The sequence below is a fragment of the Carcharodon carcharias genome, chromosome X (genome assembly GCF_017639515.1).
Source record: "Carcharodon carcharias isolate sCarCar2 chromosome X, sCarCar2.pri, whole genome shotgun sequence".
NCBI classification, from domain to species: Eukaryota; Metazoa; Chordata; class Chondrichthyes; order Lamniformes; family Lamnidae; genus Carcharodon; species Carcharodon carcharias.
This window is the reverse complement of record NC_054507.1, coordinates 23,504,563-23,532,131: the sequence shown is the minus strand read 5'-3', so window position 1 is coordinate 23,532,131 and position 27,569 is coordinate 23,504,563. Positions and strand designations below refer to the sequence as shown.

General features: G+C 44.7%; 1 protein-coding gene across 1 annotated transcript in view; it reads left to right on the top strand.

Moving 5' to 3' along the window:
* The window catches only part of LOC121273232 (electroneutral sodium bicarbonate exchanger 1-like), a 595,872-nt gene that overhangs the window by 206,565 nt on the left and 361,738 nt on the right, over nt 1-27,569 (top strand). The window contains exons 6-9 of the mRNA XM_041180250.1: nt 5,768-5,956; nt 8,495-8,583; nt 19,781-19,938; nt 26,440-26,527. Coding sequence (XP_041036184.1) covers nt 5,768-5,956; nt 8,495-8,583; nt 19,781-19,938; nt 26,440-26,527 — 524 coding nt within the window. The remainder of the gene's footprint in view (nt 1-5,767; nt 5,957-8,494; nt 8,584-19,780; nt 19,939-26,439; nt 26,528-27,569) is intronic.

Genomic DNA, 27,569 nt, shown 5'->3' with positions numbered 1-27,569 from the left:
CCACTTGGCTATTTAGGCCAAGCAGCTTTGTAACTCTTTCAAGTACAAACACGTTTCCATCTGTTTCAGATGAAGTTACATTGTTTCATAGTTGGCCATTGTGAGATTTGAACTCTTGATCTTGGGGTTACAAACCCAGTACCATAACCACTTGGCTATTTAGGCCAAGCGTCAAGCAGATGTAACTCTTTCGAGTACAACCACATTACCATCTGTTTCAGATGAAATTACATTGTTTCATAGTTTACCATTGTGAGATTTGACCTCTTGATACTCTTTTGAGTAAACCTGTTTCCATCTGTTTCAGATGAAGTTACATTGTTTCATAGTTTGCCATTGTGAGATTTGAACTCTTGATCTTGGGGTTACAAACCCAGTACCATAACCACTTGGCTATTTAGGCCAAGCGTCAAGCAGATGTAACTCTTTTGAGTACAAGCATGTTTCCATCTGTTCAGATGAAGTTACATTGTTTGCCATTGTGAGATTTGAACTTTTGATCTTGGGATTACAAACCCAGTACCATAACCACTTGGCTATTTAGGCCAAGCAAAATTACATTGTTTCATAGTTTGCCATTGTGAGATTTGAACTCTTGATCTTGGGGTTACAAACCCAGTACCATAACCACTTGGCTATTTAGGCCAAGCGTCAAGCAGATGTAACTCTTTTGAGTACAAACACGTTTCCATCTGTTTCAGATGAAGTTACATTGTTTCATAGTTTGCCATTGTGAGATTTGAACTCTTGATCTTGGGGTTACAAACCCAGTACCATAACCACTTGGCTATTTAGGCCAAGCAGCTTTGTAACTCTTTCAAGTACAAACACGTTTCCATCTGTTTCAGATGAAGTTACATTGTTTCATAGTTGGCCATTGTGAGATTTGAACTCTTGATCTTGGGGTTACAAACCCAGTACCATAACCACTTGGCTATTTAGGCCAAGCGTCAAGCAGATGTAACTCTTTCGAGTACAACCACATTACCATCTGTTTCAGATGAAATTACATTGTTTCATAGTTTACCATTGTGAGATTTGACCTCTTTATACTCTTTTGAGTAAACCTGTTTCCATCTGTTTCAGATGAAGTTACATTGTTTCATAGTTTGCCATTGTGAGATTTGAACTCTTGATCTTGGGGTTACAAGCCCAGTACCATAACCACTTGGCCATTTAGGCCAAGCAAAATTCTGCTCAAGGTCATCATTAGGCTTTTAATGGCAGATTTTTATGGAATTCAAATTCCACCATCTGCTGAAAGTAGGATTTGAACTCAGATCCCTGGAGCATTACTCTGGATTATTAATCCAGCCATGATACCACTACACCATCACCTCCCCCTACAAACACGTTTCCATCTGTTTATACAGATGAGGTTACATTGTTTCATAGTTTGCCATTGTGAGATATGAACTCTTGATCTTGGGGTTACAAACCCAGTACCATAACCACTTGGCTATTTAGGCCAAGCGTCAAGCAGATGTAGTTGCATAATGTGGGTACTGGTGTTAATTACTTGTACTTAATGTTGACCATTGTAAACACACTCCCAAGAATGTCTCCCTGTCTATGGCTCCTTGTTATGATGAGCAGTATATGTGTCAATCAGATGTAAAACCTTGCTTCCTGCACAAGATAAAGGCCAGTGTCGCAGTCCAGAGCCTCTCCTACATTCTGTGTAACCTTTTGAGCACAATGATACAGTGATTTTCAGGCTTCAAAAAATCACTGTCCAGATTAGTGATGGGTGTGCCTCCATGTGGCTTGTGTTTGCTGCAGGAATCTTGTACCCAAGAGTCACAGGGTTCTGTGATGTTCTCTGTGTGCTCTCAGTACCTTTGAGATGGGGCCATTGCAACCCACCCACCTTCCCCCCCTCCAAAAATCTCATCACTATTCCTGACAGGTGAAGGTGTGGTGCTGAAGGGAACAGGTGATGAAGCCTGCCAAAGGATCAAATTGTCTTAAAGTCCATGTGCTCGCTGTATCTGAGCAATGCCTCCATGATATGAGCCTCTTCACAGACCATATGTGCGCTGTACTCAGCCAGACAGATGTCAGATGTTCCCAGACGCAATGTGAAGATCTCAGGAGTGTCCTCACTGCATGTCATCATCATCCTCCTGGAATCTTGTGGCAATGAGGGCCTCATGACTATGCCTGCCTCGTCTGGCCAGTGCAATGGCCTCATTGCCTGCACCCTTGCCTTCCAGGACCTCATCACTCTCATCCCCTTCAACTTCCTCCTCATTGGAGGAGACATGCAGCTGTTGCACCTCCTCATCATCCAGGTCCTTTGCATCGCCAGGTTGTGTAGTGTGCAGCAAGCTACTATGATGCATGACACCCTCTGGGGAGTGTACTGGAGTGCTCCGCCAGATCTGTCCAGGCACCGGAGCCTCTTTTTCAGGGTGCCAATGGTGTGCTCAATCAAACTCCGGGTTATGGCATGAGCCTTGTTGTACCTTCTCTCACCTGGCCTCTGAGGCCACCATATGGGTGTCATCAGCCACATCCTTTGTGGGTAACCTTTGTCCCCGAGGAGCCAACCCTGCATCCTGCGTGGTCTTGGAGGATGTCAGGGATCTGATACCTGCTGAGGATATATGTGTTGTGGACACTTCTGGGGTACCTTGCACATAACTGCATGATCTGTTTGTTATGGTCGCAAACCAGTTGAACATTGAGAGCACGGAAGCCTTTATGGCTCATATACTGGACTGCTTGTTGCCAGGGAGATTTAAGAGCCACATGAGTGCAGGTGATGGCACCCTGCATTTATGGGAATTTGGAAATCTTAGCAAATCCCAATGCTCTTGCTTTCTGGCTTGCCTGATCTCTGTCAAAGTTGATAAAGTTGCATGCCTTGGCAAAAGTGGCGTCAGTGACTTCCTGGATACATTTGTGGGTAGAGGCTTGCGAAATCCCACAAAGGTCCCCAGTGGAGCCCTGGAAGGAGCCACTGCCATAGAGATTGAGCGCGGTGGTAACCCTAACTGCCACTGGCAGTGGATGCCTACCAACTCCCCATTATGCCAAATCCCGCAGAAGGTGCCACATGTGAGTGACCAGTTCCCTTGACATGCGCAGGCACAGCAACACTGGCTTGCGCTCATCTGAAGGTAGCACATGTGCTGTCTGTAGACCCTGGGTCTAGCACTGCACCTACGAATGATGGCTCTGTGGGGTTCATCGTCTGTATGCAGAGGAGGCTGTGCCTCCCTTGGTCTTCAGGGTTCTGCTCTTCCCTTGGGCACCTCCGTTGCATTCTTTTCCTTCTCTCCTGCCTATAAGCAATGAGGCAGGCAGCAGGATCACCAGGCTCCATGTTCCTGATGGTCTCCTCACTGCAGTGTTAAAGAGAGAGAGACAAGGGTCAGCAATTATCTCTTAAGGATTGCTCTTGGTCAAGTAATTGCCTGCGGCTGCCCCTCGAGGCCCCTTTATGCATGCCAGAGAGTCCAGGCCACCACATGGATGCCCAGTGTTTAGTGTGCATGATGGCTCACCATGCCTACACCCAGCACCACCCCCACACTACATGACTAATTGGCAACAGCTTCAGCCACTCTACTGCATCCTGAACTCTCATCTCAGAGGCAGGTATTGTCCTAACCTGGACTCCAAGACTTCATGGTTTGCTTGGACCATGAGGGTGACTTTTCAACTTAATGTCAAGGACTAGGAGCACACCCCTCCCTCACTGTTCGATGGCCACCTTTCCCATGTGGATCCTCAAGCTTGCTCAGTCGCTCAAAGGTTCTGCAGCACCATAACACTCATTCGAGTTTGAAGTGTGCACTCGAGGGATTAACAATAGAGGAGCAATCATTGGCACTGTCAAGAATTAGTGCTGCTTGAGTGGGCATAATTGTTTGACTAGCCTGACACCAAGCATGTCAATTGTGCTCAAGCTAAATGCTATCAGCTGCGGAAGAGTGCTCACCTTTGACATTTTTTGGCACTTGCCCGGCTGTTTCCTTCTCCCCCAACCTCCAGCATATGTTCGTGTTCAAACTTCAGCCTGTGCTGCTATGAACCCCCCCTTGCACTGTCGCCCTTGCCCCAAGGTTCCCTTCTTCCCTCCCCCCCGCCCTTACACTGTCGTCCTTGCCCCGAGGTTCCCTTCTTCCCTTCCCGCCCCTTGCACTGTTGCCCTTGCCCTGAGGTTCCCTTCTTCCCTTCCCCCCTTGCCCTTGACCTGAGGTTCCCTTCTCCCCCTACCCCCTTGCACTGTCGCCCTTGCCCCAAGGTTCCCTTCTCCCCCTTCCACTATTACTGTCACCCTTACCCTAAGGTTCCCTTCCCCCTGGCACTGTCACCCTTGCCCTGGTACCACAAGCCAGCCACGAAGAAACCGCTGTGGAGACTTGCTTGTGACACCCCAAACCTGTGGAACTGCTTCCTTGCATTGGGATCATGACGAGCGCTGCAGAAAGTTGTGTGCACTCACTTCCAAGTTCCCCTCCAAGTTCAGGTTGCCAAGTGCACGCCTTAAAAATCAAGCTGCTGGAAAATGACACCAACGTGGGCTTTAAATTTGACATGGAGGGGTGAATCTGGCGTATGGCCACAATAATACGATGCAAACGCGATTAGGCGTGGAAAATCCTGGCCCCTCACTCTCTCTCTCTCTCTCTCACACACACATTCTCTCTCTCTCTCTCTCTCTCTCACACACACATTCTCTCTCTCTCACACATTCTCTCTCTCTCTCTCACACACATTCTCTCTCTCTCTCACACATTCTCTCTCTCTCTCTCATACACATTTTCTCTCTCTCTCACACACATTCTCTCTCTCTCTCTCTCTCTCACACACATTCTCTCTCTCTCTCTCACACACTCTCTCTCTCTCACACACATTCTCTCTCTCTCTTTCTCTCTCATTCTCTCTCTCACATTCTCTTCTCTCTCATTCTCTCTCACATTCTCTCTCTCTCATTCTCTCTCTCACACATTCTCTCTCTCTCTCTCTCTCACACACACATTCTCTCTCTCTCTTTCCCCCCCTTCTCCAAGTTGACTGCCTCCTGTGAGCAAACACACACAGATGAATTAAAACAATGAATCCTCCTCAATCCACACAGCCCAACTCCATGGCAATGTGACATACATGGGATGTTCTAAACCGAAATGTAAACCAATTATATTTTACCTTCAAAACAACCTCTTTGATTCTGGGATTCGCATGAATAATTTATATCTCTAGTGGAGTTAATGGCCCTCTCTCCAGACTTCCTGTTTCCCCCGAGGAATTCCCTTGTTTACAAGCATGCTTTTATCTTCTTTGATCTGGAAACTACACGAATAATCTAAATCCCTGAATGAAATAACCTTCTGCCGCTACCAAAAGCTCAAAGACAGGTCGTCCATTGTTTAAGTTTTCTCACTTCTAATTCTGATCTTGTTAAATAAACACAGCTTACCCCAGGTTTGCTTGAATTGCACTTAAGGGTTTTTAAAATCAGTTTTTCAATCAGATGTTTCCATTTATTTACCTTTAAATTCAATTCCTAAAACTAAAAGTTATACCTTTAAAACACATGAATTATGAAATCAGATATGCAACAGTATATATAAAGGAAAACATGTGTATTACAAACACAATACTGTTTCACACTTTTACCAACAATGAGTTTGATTTTTTTCTCCTATTGACTCAAGTATAATATCGCTCTTGGAGGGTCTAAAGGAACAGAGTGATTGGTAAAGGCTTTCTGTGATGACATTTCTTGTGATTTTCTTTCATTGCTGTGTTTTAGATATGATTCTTGACCATCAGGAGTCATCCATGGAACTGGATGAAAACATTCGTGTGAAAGTGCGTGAAGCTCTTCTTAAAAGGCATCACCATCAGATTGAGAGAAAAAGGAACAATCTCATTCCAATTGTCAGGTCTTTTGCTGAGGTTGGGAAAAAGCAATCCGAACCTCATTCCATGGACAAGACTGGTAAGGATATGAGCTGGAATCTAAATCAAAAAGAAAAACAATTTTTTAAGTTCTGCATTATCTTGGTATTATTTTGTTCGGAAATGACTGGATGGTTGTTCATGAAGGGGTGTGGCTGTGTGTAACGAGGAAAGAAAATGGGACAAGGAGTAGCAAAATGTGACTTATTTATCATCTTGGACCTCATCTTTGAGGTTGGTTATATTTTCTGGTGTAGCAACCTGTTGGATAGTTTTTTTGGTCGGATTATCCTCTTTGACCAATATCCAAATAAATAGATCCTAATGTGCATCTTCTCTGCTTTTCCTTGTTCAACATGATATATCCATGTACAAACACATCCTATTGCATTTCTTCCTTCGATACAAGCAGTTCTTTTATCATTGTTTCTTCTACCGTTTTTCCGTTTTTGTCATCTGCACAATCCTGGCTAAACAAGAATGAATTTAAGCACTGAAATCTGTTTCTATTCCCATTACAATAAGTGCCTTCAATAGATATTTGGTCTTTTCTGGTGTAAACAGATTAGTTGACTTGATTGACCTCACCTAACTTCCTGGCAACAATGAAAGTACCTCACCTGAGTTGTTTTTTTCCCCTGACTGAGGCAGTTCAGTTGAAAGTGCAGCATTGTTTTTGACTTCCTATCTGTCTAGTGTTTTATAACGCGCCAGCATTTTCAAATGTATTTGAAGTGGTTACAAGGGATGCTGGAAAATATTTAATTGGCTTCATATAGCAAATACTTAGCCTGCCTGGGCCTCTGAAGTGTGTCTATGGTGATTAAATTCTGCTGACAATTGGGTTTGTGTGTGTGGAGGCGTGGTGGGTGATTGAAGAAAAGCATCCTTTAAGTTTGTTGAGAATTACTTTATGTAGGTATGCTGGGTATCTCTCCTCTCCTGGGGACTTGTTGATAACAGGATAACTTGAGACAGGGCTCTATACTGGAGGGAAACATTTTTCACTCCTTCTGAGTGGATAAGAAGCACAAATGGGTGGTGAGTGCAAATCACACTCCTACTTTTAATCTGGGGCAGTTAGTGTCGCTAGTTTTGTCATTTTCATATTTTACTGTAATGTGAAGCTGTAATGTGACAGCCCCAGATAACAAAATAAGGGCCTGGATCTTGCAGGCCCAATAGCAGTAAGCAAGAAGAAGCTTACTGCTATTGACGGCTGCAACAGCACTACCACATCAGGGGGATCCCACTTTTATGCTTGAATCCAGAAATTGCAGCGCACCTGAATGGGCTCTGGGGAGCCCAGGCTGATGGCCCACTGGGAGCTGTGAGCTTGAAAGCTGTTGATCTAATGGGCATTAACTCTAAGCCTGCAAAGAGCAGCCCTAAATATATCAACATAATACTGGCCGGGGGGAGAAAGATCACTTTCCCTGGGGTGATGGAGGGGTGGGGGGAGGGAAGCTGCAAATCAAAGATAGAAAAATGTTTAAAAACCCCTCACCAAAGGTCTGCAGATGGGCTATTAATTCAGAGACTGCCATTGAGCTAAAGACAGACCTTCAGGGGCATGACTTCAGCTCATGATGTCAGAGAGGTCATGGCTTTGCTGGGAATGCACCATGCCACTTGGCCTGTCTAGCCACCTCACCCACCAATGGATCCACGCTGCAGTCAGAAGATCAAATTCCATTTTAGCCTACGACCAAAGCAGGGTTGTAGTCTTTCACATGGTCAGCGGCGTATACCTCTGCTTCTTCACTGACTGCATGATCCAGACTTGCTTACTGTGCTCATTGGATTCCAAATCATAGCTAATGTTAGTCTAAAATGAAAGCAAATTAAATTGTGTTATCACGATAAACCGAGTAACTTGATAAAATCATTTCTGTCAGTGCTCATTCCAAATACTGAATGTTGACAGCAGGTGCTCACGTGCTCTGATATATGATTGAAATTTGAAACCTGACTATATTGATTCTGTTCCAAATCTCTCTGGATCAAGTGAAGTATCAGATAAAAAAAAACAGCTGTATTTTATTATGGAGTTGAAGTGTTTAAAGATTGATTATGATCAGCGTTGCTCTAACCTAAGGTAGCATTGCTTAGTCAGCAGACTCCAGTACTGATGCTGCCTTGCCTATTGAAACTGCAGTGCCCAGTACTGGGAATGTAGAAATGTTACAGGAGATACTGATGGCAAGTCAGTGGCACAGCACATTAATATAATGCACTATGCCAAAAGATTGCTAGTTTGTAAATTTGCTGCCATGATTCCCGAGGTGGCAACTTGCATTCCCAACATGCTGCATGAAGATTTCACAAATGGGTCTGAAGAACCATTATTTGTGATGACAGGTTTGCCTAGTTTGGCAAACCTGCTTGGGGAGGTTACAGGGAAGCTCTGGCAGAGCCAGAGAGCAAAGCTCTGGTACACATAATGAACCAACTTTTTAAAAAGTGAATAGGCTTAATTTGGGGTTTTTGAAAAATAAAAATCCCTTCCAATTCCATATCTCCTAATCCAAATTTTTTTTTTCTCTTTAAGTTGCTTATTTCTTTATTTCCTCCTCAGGTCAAATGTTGTCCCCACATTTTCTTCCAACTCATCTTGAAGCTAAAAATGGAGTCAACCAAGACAATGTAAATGTTGAGGCGGGCAAGGTAAGATAGTTGCTTTGGTTTGTCAGGTTGTGATTCCTGCATTTAGGATATATCCCATTGGACTTTTGTGCATTATATTCAAGCCACACAAAATTCTAACTGTAAAGCTATGAACTTTTCTTAAGGTGGTCCAGTGGTATACAAATGTGTGATGTGCAGAGTGGTCAAGTATGTGGTCCACACATCAACTTTGTGATATTGGCTGGACTGTTAGGGAAGGCATTGAATTCCCTGGAATTTAGAATAGCCCTTGCAGATTGGAAGGTAGCAAACATAACCCCATTATTCAAGAAAGGAGGAGAGAGAAAACTGGAAATTTTAGGCCAGTTAGATTACATTGGAAGTAGGGACGATGCTAGAATATCTTATTAGGGACATGGAATCAGGGCACTTAAATCATAATATGATTGGGCAGAGTTGGTACTCATTTATGAAAGGGAAATCGTGTTTGACAAATTTGTTAATTTATTGAAGTTGTAATTGGTAGGGTAAATGAGGGGGACCCAGTGAATGTACTGTATTTGAATTTTCAAAAAGCCTTCAATAAGGTGCCACACAAGAGGTTATGACACAAAATTAGGACTCATGAAATTGGGGGTAATAAATTAGCGGGGATTGATTAACAAACAGAAAAGTGTTATTTTCAGATTGACAGGCTATAACTAGTGGGGTGGCACAAGGATCAGTGCTGAGACTTAAGCTACTTACAATCTATCAATAACTTAGATGGGAGTTTGAATGTAATATAAAGCTAGATGGGAAAGTAAGCTGTGAGGAGGAGACAAAGAAGCTGCAAAAGGATATAGACAGGTTAAGTAAGTGGGCAAGAGCATAGCAGGTGAAATATAGCATGGAGAAATGTGAAGTTATCAACTTTGGTAAGAAAAATAGAAAAGCAGAATATTTTGTAAAAGATAAGAGACTTGGTATTTTGAGGCATCTTGGAGTTCTTGTACATGAATTACACAAAGTTAACATGCAGGTACATCAGTTAGGAATGCAAATGGAATGTCAGCCTTTATTACAAAGGCGAGTAGTCTTTCTGCAATTACAGTGAAATCGTGATGAGTCAAACTCAGATGACACACAATTCCGTTTATGTCAAAATCGTCAACAATTCCCACCGGCAGAATAGCAAATCTCATGAATTGTGCTTTTGATAAATTGAAATTCTGCATCGATAACTTTGGATTAGCTGAACTTGTCCAAGCTTGTCATATGACTGCGCTGACCAATCAGCAGAGTTAGACCACACAAGAGCGTGAAATCACAGAGCACTGGGCAAGCCATCATTTGATATTGAGATCTCCCTGTGAAAGGACATTCAAAGTCTGCGAGTACGGCTAAACCTGCAAGAAAGTTAAAAGTGTTGTCAATTGGAGGTCGCCTGCCTGTTTCCCTAGCCAATGCCACAAAGACCACAGAGCTGCTCCAGGGTTTCTCACTGCAGCACAAAAACACTGAAAACATGTTTGGCTGCGTTGACAACATGGTGAACTGTATCGCACATGCCTGAAGACAGCATACTAAGCAGAAAAAGATTACAGAATTTTTCCAAGCTAACTCTTGACATTTTTCAACGCAAAGCTCCAGCCTTTTACAAGGCCATTGTAAGGTGTGAACAAATTGAGTAAAGACTTTTTCACACATTTACTGCTTTACTGTGTTACCATTTGGTATTCAAATTTGTTGTCTTTGAATAGTTTGTAGGCATTACATCGGGTTACATGTAGATGCATTCATATGGGAATGGGGCCTCCTTGGCTATCACAAAACCCCACTTAACATGAATTTGTGAGTGAATCCCTTTGGGATTTGACTCATTGGGATTTTACTGTCTCAAGTAGAGACTATACCTGAAGTACTGTAAATAGTTTTGTTCTCCTTGCCTAAATAAAGATGTACTTGCTTTAAAGGGAGTGCAATAAAGGCTCACTATAATGATTTCTGGGCTGAGGGGCTTCTCTTATGAGGAGAGATTGAGTAGGACAAGAGATTGAGTACATTCAGCCTATAGTGTTTAGAAGAATGGGAGATGATCTAATTGAAACATAAAATTCTTAAGAAGCATGACAGGATAGATGCTAAGAGGATGTTTAACTTGGCTGGGAGAGTCTACAACTAAGGGTTACAGCCTCAGAATAAGATGTTGGCCATTTAGGACTGAGATGAAAAGTTTCTTCATTCAAAAGGCTGTGAATCTTTGAAATTCTCTACACCAGAGAGCTGTGGACACTCAGTTGCTGAGTGTATTCAAAACAGAGATTGATAGATTTTTGGTAACAAACTGAAACAAGAAGTATGGGGATAAAGTGGAAAACTGGAGTTGAAATAGAAGATCAGTCATGATCTTACTGAATGACAGAGTAGGCGCAAAAGGCTCGATGGTTCGCTTCTGCTCCTATTTCTAACATTCTTAGACTTTGGAGCATTTAAGATTTTCTGGCAACACATGGTTATCAGTTCACCTAAACTTTCTTTGGGTGCTATTTTAATATAATGAACCAGCTAAAATAAACAGGTGAATGACTGCATCAAAATAGTTTAACAAAATCTTTTCACGGGAATATGTTAACAAGGGTGCTACAACAGTAAATGAAAACCCAGAATCCAAGAGCAACTCAACCTGGCTCACTCATGCATAGATACCAGAGTTTGGTTACAAAGTTGATTTTTTAAAATATAAAAACAAAGTGCTGGAAAATCTCAGCAGTTCTGTTAGCTTCTGTGGAGAGAGAAATGTTTTAACATTTTGAGTTCCAATATGACTTCTTTGGAACTCCAAAAAGCTTTCTGTGTTTATTTCAGATCTCTACCATCTGCAGTAATTTGGTTTTATTAAGTAGATTTTTGAATCTGTTGTCTTAGGACTTTAGCTTTCTTAACATGGCTTTCTTGAGATAGTATATTATGATTTTGGTAGAGACCAATAACTTTGTTTTAAATAGAAGGAATACGAAATCTCAGTTATTTACTAAAGGAATTAAGTCACAAGATTGCATGGTTTAAAACAGAAGAATTTTTACAACGCAAGAGTCAGCAAAGCAAACACTAAGTACCAACTATCCTATACTCGAACATCCAGAATTAACGTGAGTTAAACATGAATTAACAGGCAAATTGTGGTTGAATATAAACTATAAATTGCACATTAAATGGCAGATACAACAAAGACAAATCTTACGAATTGGCTTGGAAGTCCACTCAGATTTTAGTAACCACACTCAATCACAAAGTCCTTCAAACTCTGTTGTCCTCATGAGGAATTTCAGCTCCTCTCCTAGGAGCTAGCCTGATCTCCACCCAACAGCAGCGCACAACCAACCTAAGTTCCACAAGCATGGTCTTCACCACAAATAGCACATATGTGCAGAACTTGCTCAACTCGGTCTGGATGGAGTAGACCCACCAATGTTATCTTCCAATAACGGAAACAGCTGTAGCAACTTATTCTCAGCTTCTGAATCTGGACTGTCTTCAGTCTTCTTTAGCTTGCTTGTACTGCATTAGTGCTCTCAACAGCTACTATTGTGGCTTGGACTGATCTGTGTCCTTATATTTTTCAACCAGAGTCCAGTTTTGATTTCCCAACCTCAGTTTGTTTTTTGGTTTCCTTAGAAGTTCAGTTTCATTTCTAGGTTTACCTTTGCTCCCTTACAGTTTCATTTTCAATTCAGTTTCTGTTTTGGGGTAGCGTCTGCCTCAAAAACATACAAATTGAATTTAAAAATATAGATACCCTCATAGTAACTTAGATATGGAATACCTGCATTAAAGTTCTGTGATTTTTGAAATCTGGCTGATGCCCTCGGGGTCTGGCACATAACATTCTGAGTCCGGTGTCATACAAGCTTGATGCAGAGTAAAGCTCCCTGCACCCTACTGTGGCCGGGATTTTCTGGTTCCGCCATGGCGGGGCCGGCTGCGGAAGATTCGGCGGCCCAACCATAAATCCATTGACTTTCGGCTGGACTGGACAATCCCAGTGACAGGAAGGGCCGGAAAATCCCAACCTGTCTCTGGTACCAGAAAAATACCCCCTATAACATCATTGTAGTATTTCAATTTCTCCTCAGCAGTACTCTAAGATTTTCAAGTAACACTTCTAATTTGTAGCAATTAGTGGTAATTTCTGGGCATTTCATTCTGTAAATCTACAACCACTGCAAACTAAATTAAGGCTCTTCAAAGTCAATACATAAGACTCTTTCTGCTGGTGAAAAGGACAGAGTGCTAACTAGTGATAACCCATATTTTGAACAAAGAAAATCTTCTCCATATCATTCTGTGCGTTAGGCCGTGACAAAGATGGGCAGACAAATGACTTGTTCTCAGATCAACGTGTACCTCTGCAATTGGCACAAACTGTTGCATAAGGATGTGCTTTACTACCCGCTTTTCCTTTGCATTGTGAAAGGAAGTGCCTCAACACTAATTGATGCCCTTACCCCATGTTTTGGCTGGGATCAGAGTGCAATTAATGGAAAATTATAAACCTTGGGCTGGATTTGTCCCAGATTTGCACTAAGTGCGGAAGCAGATGTGAAAAATGCTGTTTTACTGTAATGGTGGGTTTTCATGCTGTATCGTCTTCTTCCCACCTCGTAAGTTATGCAGTCATGGAAAACACACTGGATCGCTGGCTGCTGGCCTCCAATTGGTCTGCCACACCATTACCTAGCCGCTTCTTCAGGCCGGGCGCCATATTTAAAACACAGCTGCACACAGACTTCTCGATACTTGCAGCCCCGGACTGCTCCACTGAAAACATGGAGCCAGAAGCCAGGAAGATTGCAGCCCCTTGATTTCGTGATGTGTCCAGAAACCTTCTGGATACTGTGGAGGCCCGCCGCGAAGTCCTCTACCGCCGCTCTGGCTGCAGGAGGCACATTAGTCTCACCACTCGGTTTGGGAGGCGGTGGCAGAGGTAGTCAGTGCCAATGCAGCACACAAGAGGTCGGCCATCCAGTGCAGAAAACAGATAAATGATCTCATCCATGATGCCAGGGTAAGTCAACCATCTCATCAATCTCAACTCTCCCACTCACAAGCCCATCACACATTCACTGGCATCTCACTCGCTGCCAGCTCAAGAGACATCACCGCTCACTCTCTCACACACACCCTCACATCTCCATCTGGCCTCATCTCCTCTGGAGACTGCCTCTTCATCCCATCCTCAATACACACGTATGCCAGCCATCCTTCTCATTTGGTATGGCATGTACCTTGCTCACACTCTCTCCATCTGTCTTTATGCAGGACAAGATCGCGCACAATCACCAGGAAAGGTCCCAGACCAGGAGTGGCGTGCCGGACATCAAGGTCCTCTCTCCATTCGAGAGCCAAGCTTTGGAACTGGCCAGAGAGGACGTCCGACTGTTTCTATGGCGATGGTGATGTCAGCGGCGAACACCCACTTAAGGATCCTGCACCAGATCATCCCTCTGTCAACGCTACTGGGTCCACTGCTCTGTGTTCAACACAGCTGCCAAGCACTAATAATCTCCACTTTTTCTCCTAGGCACATCTAACACGTCGCCCTGGGTAACCATGACCCCGACCCCAGCGCCAAAAGCATCTCAGATGAGGACCCTGAGGGCAGTATTATTGAAGACCTGTCACGGTGCTCACCCATACCTTCCACCAGTGCAGCGACACACACCTCGGTGGGAGCTAGATGTAGAGTAGCCTCGGGATCACAATCTCATGAGCACACCACACAATCTGCTCAACAGCAGGCGAGGCAGGGACATCCAAGGTCGCCGGCACTTAGAGGACTGTTGGAGTCAAGGAATCTGCTGAGTCTCTGGACTTGGTCCTCAATCAATTGGTGGAGCTACAAAGGCAATCACAGGAACATGAGGAAGGGATGTCTGGTGCACTCCTTAGCTTGCAAGGGACGATGGAGGAGTCTTTCTACCTTCAGTCCGAGGTGATAGCACTAGCATGCTGATGCATCGAGGTCAACGCTGGCAGGAAGGCAGTCACCGTGGAGATCTTGGTCCAGGACATCGGTCCTCACTGCTGTGTGGGCTGGACTCCATCGCTGATACCATAGTTGGCCTCCAACAGTGTCAACGTGAGAGGGGTGTGGGGCAGCCCGATCTCACTCCAGCTTCCCCTTCTCCTCAAGGAGTCAGCAAGGGGCCTTCAGGCACCCATAGGGAGGAGGACCAGCAGCTCAAAACCCCGGGCCATCCACCCAGGTGGCTCCGAAAATGTCCAGCTGATCCGAATCCCCTCTTCCTGTGAACCCACAGCTCCAGCTCCACAGGCTGAGGAAGTTGCAGCTGCCCCACAGCAGCACAGCCCAAGCAGGCTGGGGCCCTCCAGGTCACCGCCCTCCAGTGGACGGCCGCCAAGGTCGTCACAGACAGGGCGTCGTAGTCAGCAAGCTGTCTCCACCTCCGCTATGGATGTTGGGGGAGCACCAAGACGTGGCGGCAGGGTTAGGAAGGTTAAGAAGACGTAGTTGCACAACCAGGGCACGGATGTTAATTTGTACATAATATTCACTACTATAAATAAACTCCCACGAATGTCTCCTTGCCCATGGCTCCATGTTATGATGAGCTGTGTTCATGTCACTCAGATGTGAAACCTTGGTTCCTGCACAAGATAAAGGCAGGTGTCTCCATGCAGGGCCTTATCCCTGTGCAATGTGTAACCTTCAGACCAAAGTGATGGTCCAGCTTCACACTCACTGGACACATTAGTGATGCCTGCACCTCAATGGTGCTTGTCATTGCTGCCAGAATGTCATGGGCAGGCATCACAGAGTTCTCTCGTTCTCAGCACCTTTAAGGTGGGGCTGGCCCCCATCACTTCAACATCTGCGACCGGTGATGCTGTGCTGCTGAAGGGGTCAGATGCTGAAGGCTGACAAAGGATCAGGTGCATTTAAAGGTTCACGGTTGCATCTCCATGAAATGACCCTGATCACAGAGCGCAAGTGAACTGCCCTCAGTCAGACAGCAGCCAGATAATCACAGAGGCTATGTGAAGATCTGTGGAATGTCCTCACTGCATGTCGTCACCATCTTCCTGGAATCTAGCGACTATTAGGGCCTCTGCTGCATCTCCATGACGTGAGCCTGAGCACTGAGGGTATGTGTGCTGCCATCAGCCACACAGGAGTCAAGTGTTTGCAGATGCAAGGTGAGGATGTCAGGACTGTCCTCGCTGCATCTCGTCATCATTCTCCATGAATCTTGTGGCTAAGAGGGGATCCCAAGTGCACCTACCTCGTCTATCCAGTGCAGTAGCCTCATCCCCGGCATCCTTGCATTCGAGGACCTCAACACCGTCGTCCCCTTAGACATTCTCATCGGAAGAGACGTGCAGCTCTTCCACCACCTCCTCAGCCAGGTCCTCCCCCTGTTGCAGCACCAGGTTGTGTAGTACACAACAAGTGACGATGATGTGTGACATCCTCGGTGGATTGTTTTGCAGTGCTCCACTGGACCTGTCAAGGCACAGAAACCTCACTTTCAAAATGCCTATCATTTGCTCCACCAAAGTCGGATCACGGCATGAGCCTCATTGTACCATCGCTCTGCTGCAGTCTGAGACAACTGCATGGGTGTCATCAGCCACATCCTCTGTGGGTAGCCTTTGTCCCTGAGGACCCAACCCTGCAGCCGCTCTGGACTCTGGAAGATGTCAGGGATCTGAGACCTGCTAAGGATGTAGGAATCATGGACACTCCTTGGGAACCGTGCACAGACCTGTTTGTGGTGGTCACACACCAGCTGAGCTTTCAGAGAGTGGAAACCCTTGTGGTTGACGTAGTTGATTGCTTGTTGCCACGGAGATCTAAGCATCACATGAGCACAGCCAGTGGCACCCTGCACCTGTGGAAAACCTGAGATCTGTGCAAATCCCAGCGCTCTTGCTTCCTGGCTTTGCTGATCCCAGTCAAAATGCACTAAGTTCTGTGCCTTCGTGAAGATGGCGTCCGTGACCTCCTGGATACACTTGTGCGTGGAGGCTTGCAAGATCTCACATAGGTCACCTGTTCAGCCCTGGAAGGAGCCACTCATGTAAAAATTGAGTGCCGTGGTCACTTTCACGGCCACTGGCAGTGGATGCCCTCCATGTCCTTATGGCATCAAGTCCTGTAGCAGGTAGTGTATGTAACCGACCAGTTCCCTAGACATGCGTGGTTTTCGGCGATACCAGTTCTCAGTCATATGCAGGAATGACAGGCGCCATCAATAGACCCTGGGTCTAGCGAGGTGCCTGCAAGCGAAGGCTCTCTGTGGACCTTCAGCTGCGTGCGTAGCAGGCCCTGCTGCCCCTTCATTTTGAGGGAGATTCTCTTCCCTTTGCTGAGCCAGGCACCTCTGCTGCACTCTTCTTCTTCTTTTCTCCCTATAAGCCATGAGGCATTCTGCTAAATCACTAGGCTCCATGATCCTGATGTTCTCCTCCTGCAGGATCAAAGAGAGCGATGCGTGGGTTAGCATTGGTGCACTAAGAACCTCTTTTGGTTAAGTCTGAAGGCCCCTTGACGCGTGCAGAAGAGTGTGGGTCACCACTTGGATGGTCAGTGTGTAATGCACTTCATGGCTGTCCGAAACCCTACCCACCTCCACCCCACTCCACCTTTTCCAATAGGTGACAGCTTCGGCCATTGGACTGCATGCTGTGCTTTCAAGTCAGGTGCAGGCATTCTTCTAACCTGCACTGCAAGGCTGCACTGTTGGCTTGAACCATGATGGATACTGCTCTAAACCTTAATAAAGACATTGGAAGGGGCTGTAAGCACCCCCACCAGTGACTGCGCCATGGCCACCTTTCACAAGGGGGTTCTGCAACATGCCCAGTCTGCCAATTGTTCTGCTGTCCTCTAAAACACACATTAACTTGCAGTCTGCACCCGAGGGGTGAAAAGTAATGGAGCATTTGATGGCACTTTCATGCTTTTGTATTTCATGAGCAGAGATGCTTCAGAGGCCCGACTCCAAGCATGTTGATGGAGCTGCTGCTGAACGATCTCAACTGCGAAAGAATGCTCACTTTTTTGATCAGTTTTTCCAAGTGCGTGGCCACCTCCCTCTCCCTCACCCTCACCCTACCCCCTGTACCACCGTCCTGGCATGTACTTATGTACTTCCTTCAGTCTTGCTACCTTGCCTCCTCCCCGCAACTCAACCCCGGCATGGGCTTGTGCACTTCCTTCAATCTGTGCTGCCTCGCACCCCCACCCCTTCCCCCACCGGCCTGACCCGCACTGGTGCCCTTGCCCTGGCACTGCACTGAAAGCCAGCCGGGATAAACCAACTTGCCTGTGCCCCCTCTGTGTGCGCCTCTTCCTTGATATCTCACGGGCGATGTTCACAAACGCTGCACAAGGTTGTGTGCGCTTGTCTCCGTGTTCCGATTAGAGTTCAGGTCGCCAGGTGCACGCCTTTTCAAGGCAGCCGTGAAGCATGCCATCCTGAAGTCACACTGACATGGGCGGCAAATTTGAAGTGGGGGGCTGATTGCAGTGGTGGGAAACCTGGCCTGCCATTGACGGGTGGAGAGGGCAATTGCAAACTGGTTTCGTGGCAACGTTTTTTGGCCTTCTCACAATATTGTCACCCCCGCCACCGCCATGGCACCCACCACCAACGGGACTGGACGATCCCGCCCTGCATCATGTTGTCCTTATAACTCATTTAATCATAACCCATTTTTCCTTTGCTAAGCAGTTTGGGAATCCAACATCTTTCTTTAATCATTGTGTTGAAGTCAGGAAAATCCAGGCTGATATTACATTGTATACTAACTGATATCTTGTAGTTTAGTTTCAGCTCTGGAGCACAGTTGTGTCATTTAACTGCTAACCTGACATTGCCCAGGTATTTCTCTGGGTAAGTAACTCTTTCAAGTATAAACACGTTTCCATCTGTTTCAGATGAAGTTACGTTGTTTCATAGTTTGCCATTGTGAGATTTGAACTCTTGATGTTACAAACCCAGTACCATAACCACTTGGCTAGCTAGGCCAAGCAAATAGCTGTAACTCTTTTGAGTACAAACCCATTTCCATTTATTTCCAGACGAAGTTACGTTGTTTCATAGTTTGCCATTGTGTGATTTGACCTCTTGATCTTAGGGTTACAAACCCAGTACCATAACCACTTGTTATTTAGGCCAAGCCTTCTCTGGGGAAGTAACTCTTTCGAGTACAAACCCATTCCTATCTGTTTCAGATGAAGTTACATTGTTTCCCATTGTGAGATTTGAACTCTTGATCTTGGGGTTACAAACCCAGTACCATAACCACTTGGCTATTTAGGCCAAGCTCTTCTTTGGGAAGTAGTCTAGCAAGGCACATTATGAGATCAATTAGGGGCTAATTACCATTGCTGTTTGGCATTTCTGCAGGTTGACAGTTGCTTGGCTTCTCTCATTAGGAAGAATGCAAATTTCAAATATTGTTTAGCTGTAATTTGTTGGTGTTTTATGCAAAGTCTGAAGTGTGACTGACGTGTCTCAAACTTAATCTGAAAAATGCTGATACCGCATTTAGAATTTTTTCAGAAAAACTATGCAGTGAAATATTTGCAGAAGATCATTTTAGATCGTGGCATTTCTAATAAATCTTCCATCTTTGTCTTCCATTTATAAAGAATGTTTATGGTAGTATTAGTTATCTTATACCTAGAGAAAGAAGGATTTCTGTAACTCCGATTGATCTAGAGCTATGTGAGAGGAGTGAGACAGTAATTGGTTATTTTTGCTTCCATCCTCAAATTACACATTAACAAATTGAAGATTTCTAATAATTTTGACTTGTAAGACAATAGGACCTTACTTTAAATCCTAAATCTGACAAATGAGAAACCCTATCTGAAACTGTTACAGAGTGTGATCTTGGATTTAGGTGTTTAATGAACAGCCTGATACCCATGTGCGATTTCCATCACTGGTTATTTGATAATGGTAGGAGTTTGACAGATTTATTTTCTCTCCAAAGCTGAAGGGCACTGAGGCCAATTAAAGTATGCCTCAGCCACTCACTGCTCACTAAACAGTGAGTGAATTTAAGGAATGAGCAATTGGAGCCGCCCATCCCTGCAAAGAGGTATAGTTCAGGTTGGGACTCTATCCTTTTACTTCTGAAAGTCAGGTTCAAATCTAGATGGTTTAGTTTCCAGTGGTTGATGCAAACATTTCTGAATAACCACATTTTTTTTGGGCAGGTCGACCTCCACTTCATGAAGAAGATCCCAACTGGTGCTGAAGCCTCTAATGTTCTGGTTGGTGAGCTAGACTTCCTGAAAAGGCCAATTGTGGCATTTGTGCGTCTTTCTCCAGCTATTCTTCTCACAGGACTTACTGAGGTTCCAATTCCTACTAGGTCAGTTAATAATTCCATTTTCTATTGCTTTGCATGGCATGTAGTAGTGGATGACTTCTATTAAAATAATATATATATTTATATTGCACTTTTCACATCTCAATTATTTACATAATTAACAACTTTATGAAACCTAGTGACTGCTATGTGGGTAGGGTCAGTAAAGTTCCATGGAACAGCCATGTGCTGAATCACCAGTTACCCTGATTGTAAGTGGTATTGGTTAAGGTAGGAATGTTGACCAAATCAGCCACTTGAAATCTGGTATCTGTTAACATCTTTTTGAACCACTGTAACAGGCAACATCTAAAGGACAGCACCTCTGACAATACAGCATTCCCTCAACACGGCACTGGAGTATCATTATGGACTTAATTATGGACTCAGTTATGGACTCAAGTCAATGTGTGGGTGCCTGTGTGTGTCTGCATACTTGTGTGTATACCTGTATATATGAGGATCCTTTGGTTAGATGATATAAGATGTGTATTCACTTACCTTTTATAAAAAGTAGCTGGGTAACATTTATAGCTTGTGAATGGATTTTAGAAAAAAAAACAATGACACCCTCTTACCATCTCCCAAAATCAAAGCTTTCCTTTGTCCAATGTAAACCAAATGACTTGTGGCATTAGGACAATGTAGTCGTAATGTCATTGAACCAGTAGTCCAGGCTAAAGCTCTGGGGACCTGGGTTCAAATTCTACTATGACAGCTGGTGGAATTTAAATTCAATTTACAAATCTGGAGTTAAAATCTAGTCTAGTTTTCTGTTTTCAGAAGCTGAAAAAGCTAGTCAAAAAATTATCGATTGTTGTAAAAACCCATCTGGTTCACTCATGTCTTTTAGGGAAGGAAGTCTGTTGTGCTTACCTCGTCTGATCTAGATGTGACTCCAGACCCACAGCAATGTGGTTGACTCTTAAATGCCCTCTGAAATGGCCCAGCAAGCCACACTGTTGTTCCAAATTGCTATGGAAAAATCAAAAGGAATGAAATCAGACAGACCACCTAGCATCAACCTAGGCACCGGAAACAACAATCTGTCGATCCTGCAAAATCCTCCTCACTAACACCTGAGGACTTGTTGCAAAATTGGGAGAGCTAGGCCACAGACTATTCAATCAACTGTCTGACATAGTCATACTCACTGAATTGCACTTTACAAATGTCCCAGACATTGATTTGGGAAAGATCTAGCAATTCAAAACTAGGCATTAATGAGGCGATGTGGGCCATTAGCAGAATTGTATTCAACCACAAACTGTAATCTTGTGACCTGCTATATTTTTTACTCCTCCATTACTACCAAGCCAGGGTATCAACCCTGGTTCAATGAAGAATGCAGAAGAGCGTGCTGAGAAAAGCACTAGTCATACTAAAAATGAGGTGTCAACCTGGTGAAGCTATAACACATGCCAAACCGCAGAAGCAGCATGCAAAAGACAGAACTAAGCGATCCCACAACCAATGCAGTCCTCTGCAGTCCTGCCACATCCAGCCATGAATGGTGATGGACAATTAAACAACTCACTGGAGGGGGAGACTCCACAAATATCCCTAACCTCAATGATGGGGGTGCCCAGCATATCAGTGCAAAAGACAAGATTGAAGTATATGCAACAATCTTCAGCCTGATGTGCCAAATGGATGATCCATCTCGGCCTCCTCCTGAGGTCCACAGCATCACAGATGCCAGTCTTCAGCCAATTCGATTCACTCCACGTGATATCAAGAAATGGCTGAAGACACTGGATACTGCAAAGGCTATGGGCCCTGACAATATTCTGGCAATAGTACTGAAGACTTGTGCTCCAGAACTAGTTGCACCCCAACCAGGCTATCTTTACCCTTCAGCTATCTTGGTCTCTTGCTAGAAGAGTAAAAGACCCTTTTGCCTTGTTTACATTGGTTAAGAATTTGGTCAATAGGCAGTGGTGAAGTTTAGTGATTCACTGAAAATAGATTGTGATGTTAAAGGAGAATTATCACCATTTTGGAAGAGCGAGAGTCGGCACTGAGTAGCCACATGTCAGTAATAGATCGTGTGTTTACAAAATGAATGGAAGTATTGATGGATGTAAACATACAACACAAATCAAGAAGAATCAGTGAGAATGGCAAGAAGAATGTTCTCAGGCAAATGAAGTGGGATTAGGTATTAGCCAGGTTTATGGCTAGATTAAATAATCAAATCACAGGAATATTGTGCAGGTTTCATTTCCAATTGATTCAAGTACTGTGGGTAAAAAGATAATGCACAGTGCAAATATGAATCAGAGCTGCATTATAATCTAAAACTAAAATAGAGGAAATAATCATAAATAATTTTAAATTTTATAATAGGTTTTGACAGTAAATAGTATGACTAACAGCATGAAGTCAACAGATTTGTAACTGAAAATCTAATGATGGCTGTACGCACTGTACATTATTGCATCTTTATAGTTTGCTAAGTACAAAATTTTTATGCATTTCAAGTGGTGATCAAAGAGAAATTACACATTTTACAGCCAGATTTCCAAATAATTATTAATGGCAGTATTCCGTGTGAACGACATAATTAATGTTGGCAAAGATGTTGCCTTCTTGATATAGTTGAAATGCAATGTACTGATGTGAACTTGGAATGCACAAATAAAAACATTGATTTTCTAATGTGAGATGAACACAGGATTCAGATATTGGTAGACTTCTTCTGTGATGTGGAATTGCCTGATAAGTTGATACTCTTTCCCTTCCCTTTTTCTTTGTACCTCCCAACCCACATATCATTCCTGCTTCTGAAAGTGTTCTTGGGGAATTTGTTCCAGGAGTGCAGCATAAGTTGACCATCACTTGTGGAAAAGTGTCTGGGCTCCCATATCTGGAGTGAAGGATCAATCCATACTCTGTTAATCTATTATATTGGGCACCAAGATGCTACCCCCTCGTTTGACACTTGTAAAAAGACAAAACAAAATTTCCAGTATTTATCATGAATTATGTTGCATAGTTAGCTGCATATTATATACATATTTATTTCCTTAATAATTCTGACAAAGTTAAATGATAGACTGTCAGATCCCAGATTACCATCGCCTTTGTAATTGAGGGTTTTTTTGAAGGAGATTTACTGATTCTAAGACATTGCTATACATGTCCTTGGGAGTATGCAATGCTGATGCTGAGTGCCCGAAAAGGCAGAGAATCCATTTCTCAATACTGATAAGAATACAATGTACACAAAATTAAGTTAAAATTATGCTTGTGGCCCTCTTGTTTAAATTAACGTTAAATTTAAGTTACTGGTAGTGACCATACATATCAGTAATTGCCTTGCTCCTTTGGTATAGCTAATCTAAAGCCATCAACATTTACAGTGTTAGCTTTGCTCAGTTGGCATTATGTAGCGCTAAACTGCTTTACATTCAATTGTTTTCAAGTGTATTCACTATTGGTTTGTAGGAAAACAGCAAATTGCACACATCTAGGACCCACAATTGAGATAAATAACCAGCACCATGTTTTGATGCTGATCGAGGGAGAAACACTGGCCAGGACCCCAGAAGAACTCTACTCCTCTGAGTATGAGATCTTGTACATCCACCTGGCATGTCAGATGAGGCCCCAGTTTAACATTTTATCTGAAAGATTTCACCTCCAGCAATGCAGCAAACTCTTGGTACTGCACTGCATTGTCATCTTAAATTGTTTTCAAATCCTGCAATGGAGCTTGAACCCACAACCATCTGATTGAGGCAAGAGTGCTACGAACTGAACCACAGCTGCCACTTAGAGCACGTTTGCCTTTGTATCAAGATATTGTGTCTTTAAGCCCCATTCTAGGGCTTGACTATAAACATAATGCTAATATTTCACTGCAGCACTGAGGGAGTTCTGTATTGTTGGAGATGCTGTCTTTCAGACAAGGCATTAAACAGGCCTGTTCAGATGGATATTAAAGATCGTATGGCCCTATTCTTTAAAAAGAAGCAGGCCTATTCTCCCTGTGACCTGGCCAGCATTCTTCCCACAATCAATGCAAAGGGAGAAATGAGTTTTGGGTGTTGGTGCTAAATAGATGATATCGAATCCGGCCACCTGTTATATGTAGTGCCTGATATTTAGTTCCATTGGGTAGAACTTAATGCTGGCAATAGGAGTGTCGCCTGCCTCTGTTTGGACAACCAGCAAGAGCCCTGCATCACCTCTGTTAGAGAAGGCCCACCAGAATTGCGCCCATCAGGCACTTAACTGGCCAGTGGGGTGGACTTCCCTGGATTTCGGACCTCGGGGCAGAAATCCCACCCTTGAGAGCAGCCAGCCAATCTGAGATAATGCCGGTAACACACTCACCAGAGGCCTAGGATCATCGAGGTCTCAGGCCACAGGTGAATGACAGGGGGGGATGGTGGTTGCACTGAAAGGATCACTGGCTAGTGGAAGTGAGGGACTAAGTGCCTTTGAACAGGGGAGCAGCGCACACACACCACCACTCCACCTACCCACCACACACACACACACACACCCCCCCCCCCCCCCCTTATCGGGTTTGCTTTTCGGGCTCCGCTGCCCATGCTGGTTGAATACCAGCAGTGGTGGGATGAGGCCCTTAAGTGGGCATTAATTGCCCACTTAAGGGCCTCGATTCGGGCAGGAAGGCTGTCCACGAGCTGCAGGGTGGTGTCAAAATAATTCTGTGTTGCTTCAGAGCCTGTGCAGTCAGAGGGTGTTTTTCTTTGCAGAATAGAGAAAGAGTCCAGGCTCACTGGGTGGAATTTAATGCCCTCCCTGTGGCGAGTTTGGTGGCAGGGGGCATCTAATCAAGCAGGCGAGTGGCAGGTGGAGACCCTGTTGACTTCATGCTTCTGCTCCAATTAGGTCTGGGGTGGGAAGGCTGATGGATCACCCTCCCACCCTGCTGCCAATCAAGGCGTTCAAGTGGGAAATGAATGCGCATCATCCTGCCGCCATTGGTATTCACCATGCCATGCTGAGGGCCTGAAAAGCAAACAGTGTTATTTAGCATTTTCTGGTAACCACAAAAAACGGGGGATGATCGCCTCTACAAAGGCACTCAATGCCTGATGGAGGAGCCGAGCATCAGGAAGTGGGGGGAGCCGCTAAGAGCCACCTGTGCCCTTTACTGCCGACCTCGTGCTGACACCACCCCCCCCCCCCCCCCCCTCCCCCCTCCCCATCACTCACCTGTGGCCTGGGTCCATCGATTTCCCTGGACCTCAGGTGGGTACACTAATGGTAATGGCCACCACGTCTTTGGTGCCACTGCTAAGCCATGCATTGCTGCCGACCTCTAATTGGTCAGGAGCTCTTGGGGGTGGGATTTCAACCCATTCCCTGGGCCCTTGATCCCGGGAAAGGCCTACCTTAGCCCAGTTAAGTGCCTGATTGGCACTTAATGCGGCAGCCTTTCCAAAAATAGAGAATGCGGGGCTCTCACTGGCTCTCCAGCTGGCGGGTGAGACCTCCATCACCTACATTAAATACCACCCACACCATTTCTTGATTAGCCTATGCCCACACAAACATGTATCAGAACAAAAATATAGGCCAATAAAGAAAGAGAAATGCTCTCTGCAAACAAATTCAAGACCATTTTCCATTAGCCAAGGTATAGAAGATAATGAAAATATTTCTGAAAAGAGACATGTTGCCAAAGCTTTTGATCTGCACTCATCAGGACAAACAGAAGAATGTCAAATTTCAAACAATCACAACAATTTATACTACAGGAGAATAGGGGTGCAGTTGGCAAGTCAGCTCTGATTGATCGAGGTGTTGCCATGGTGAAAGCAAATGGGGAACTATAGGCTCCTCATGTTCCCGGGCAATTCAAACAAGGCGCAAGGCTTGAAAGAGTTTCATTTGCAAAGAACGGGTCCCTGTGTATAAATGTTTGTCACCTCTAAATGAACCACGTTACGAGCTCGACTGATTATCTTATATTGGCTGTTAATATAGCTAATAGTGCACTCGACGCTGCAGTACACTAAATGTCTCTCATTTCAGCAATATTCAACTAATGTACTACCAAGTGATAGTGGATAATAATTCAGTCAAACCGTTTGAATGTAACTGATTCTGTGGATTGATTAACTGCCTGAAATACACTGTTGACCATGCTGTCGTGCAGTCTATATTAAGTACTCTTGTCATTTATTTGAAAATTGTGCTCTACCTTTAAGTTCTCCAGCTGTTATGTAGCAAGCACAATAGAGATTTCATAAGAATAAAAGAAATAGGAGCAGGAATAGACCACATGGCCTTTGAGCCTGCTCCGCCATTCAATATGATCAAAGCTGACCTTCTGCCTCCGCCACACTTTCTTGCCTGCTCCCCATATCCCTTTGTTCTCTGAGACACCAAAAACATTATATAGGTGAACCAATGGTGACACGGATCCTAATCCGTGAGAGCAGTTTGCGATGAATGTTTATTTTTTTCTGGTTACCAGAAAATGCTAAACAACACTAGTAATAGAAATCTCTCCTATTGCAGATTCCTGTTCATTTTGTTGGGACCGGTTGGAAAAGCACAGCAATACCATGAGATTGGCAGGTCCATGGCCACAATAATGACTGACGAAGTAAGTTTGTACTCAGAATGATGGTGTCTATATCAATTGTTTTTTGGTTTGGTGATTTTTATTAAGGCTAATAACCAATAAGATTACTGCTTTGTAATATACCTTGTATATTTCTCATGCCTCCTCAATCTCCTCCTTTCAAGGCTAAAAAGTTCAGGGGAATTTTCCAGTCCCACCAGTAGGATTGAAGGTGAGGGGAGGGGGGGGCTGTTAAAATTCCCAGATATTCTCCCTGCCCACCCCTGACCTGCCCTCAATTTTACAGGGGGGCAAGGGCCTGCCCTACCTCTCAACTTAAGGGCCACTTCCCACCCGACCTCAATTTTGAGGTTGGCAAGAGGATGTCAGGGATGGGGGGAAGTCTTGCAGGTGACCCAGCACGGGCCTGGAGTGGGAAATGGTGGGATGGGGGCGCGTTCCTCACTGGGCCCCCTTTCCACATTGGGCACCCCCTGTCCCACGGTCTGCCACCCCTACCAGGTTGTTCCCTCCCTGCCTGGCCTTACTGTTAGTACTCCCACGCTCTGCCCTTCACACCCCCCTGCCCCCCACAAGCCTCCATTCCCATACCCACCTGAGACTCCCACGCTTACCTCCATCCTGGCTCTGAGACTGCTTGTAGCCCTAGCTGTAGCCACCTCTCCTGGTGGTGCTGCTGGGACTACAGAGCACTCGACCAATCAGATTGGCTGGCAGCTGTCTGAGGTGGGACTCCCTCCTAAGTGATGGGTGGAAATCTCACCTCCAGTCAAGTTTTTAAAAAGTTAATTCATGGGACGTGGGCATCCCTGGCTAGGCCAGCATGTCTTGCCCATTCCTAATTAGCCTTGAGAAGGTGGTGGTGAGCTGCCTTCTTGAACCATTGCAGTTCATGTGAAATAGGCACACCCACAGTGCTGTTAGGGAGGGAGTTCCAGGATTTTGACCCAGTGACAGTGAAGGAAGGGACGATATATTTCCAAGTCAGGATGGTGAGTGACTTGGAGGGGAACTTGCAGGTGGTAGTGTTCCCATGTATCTGCAGCACTTGTCCTTCTAGATG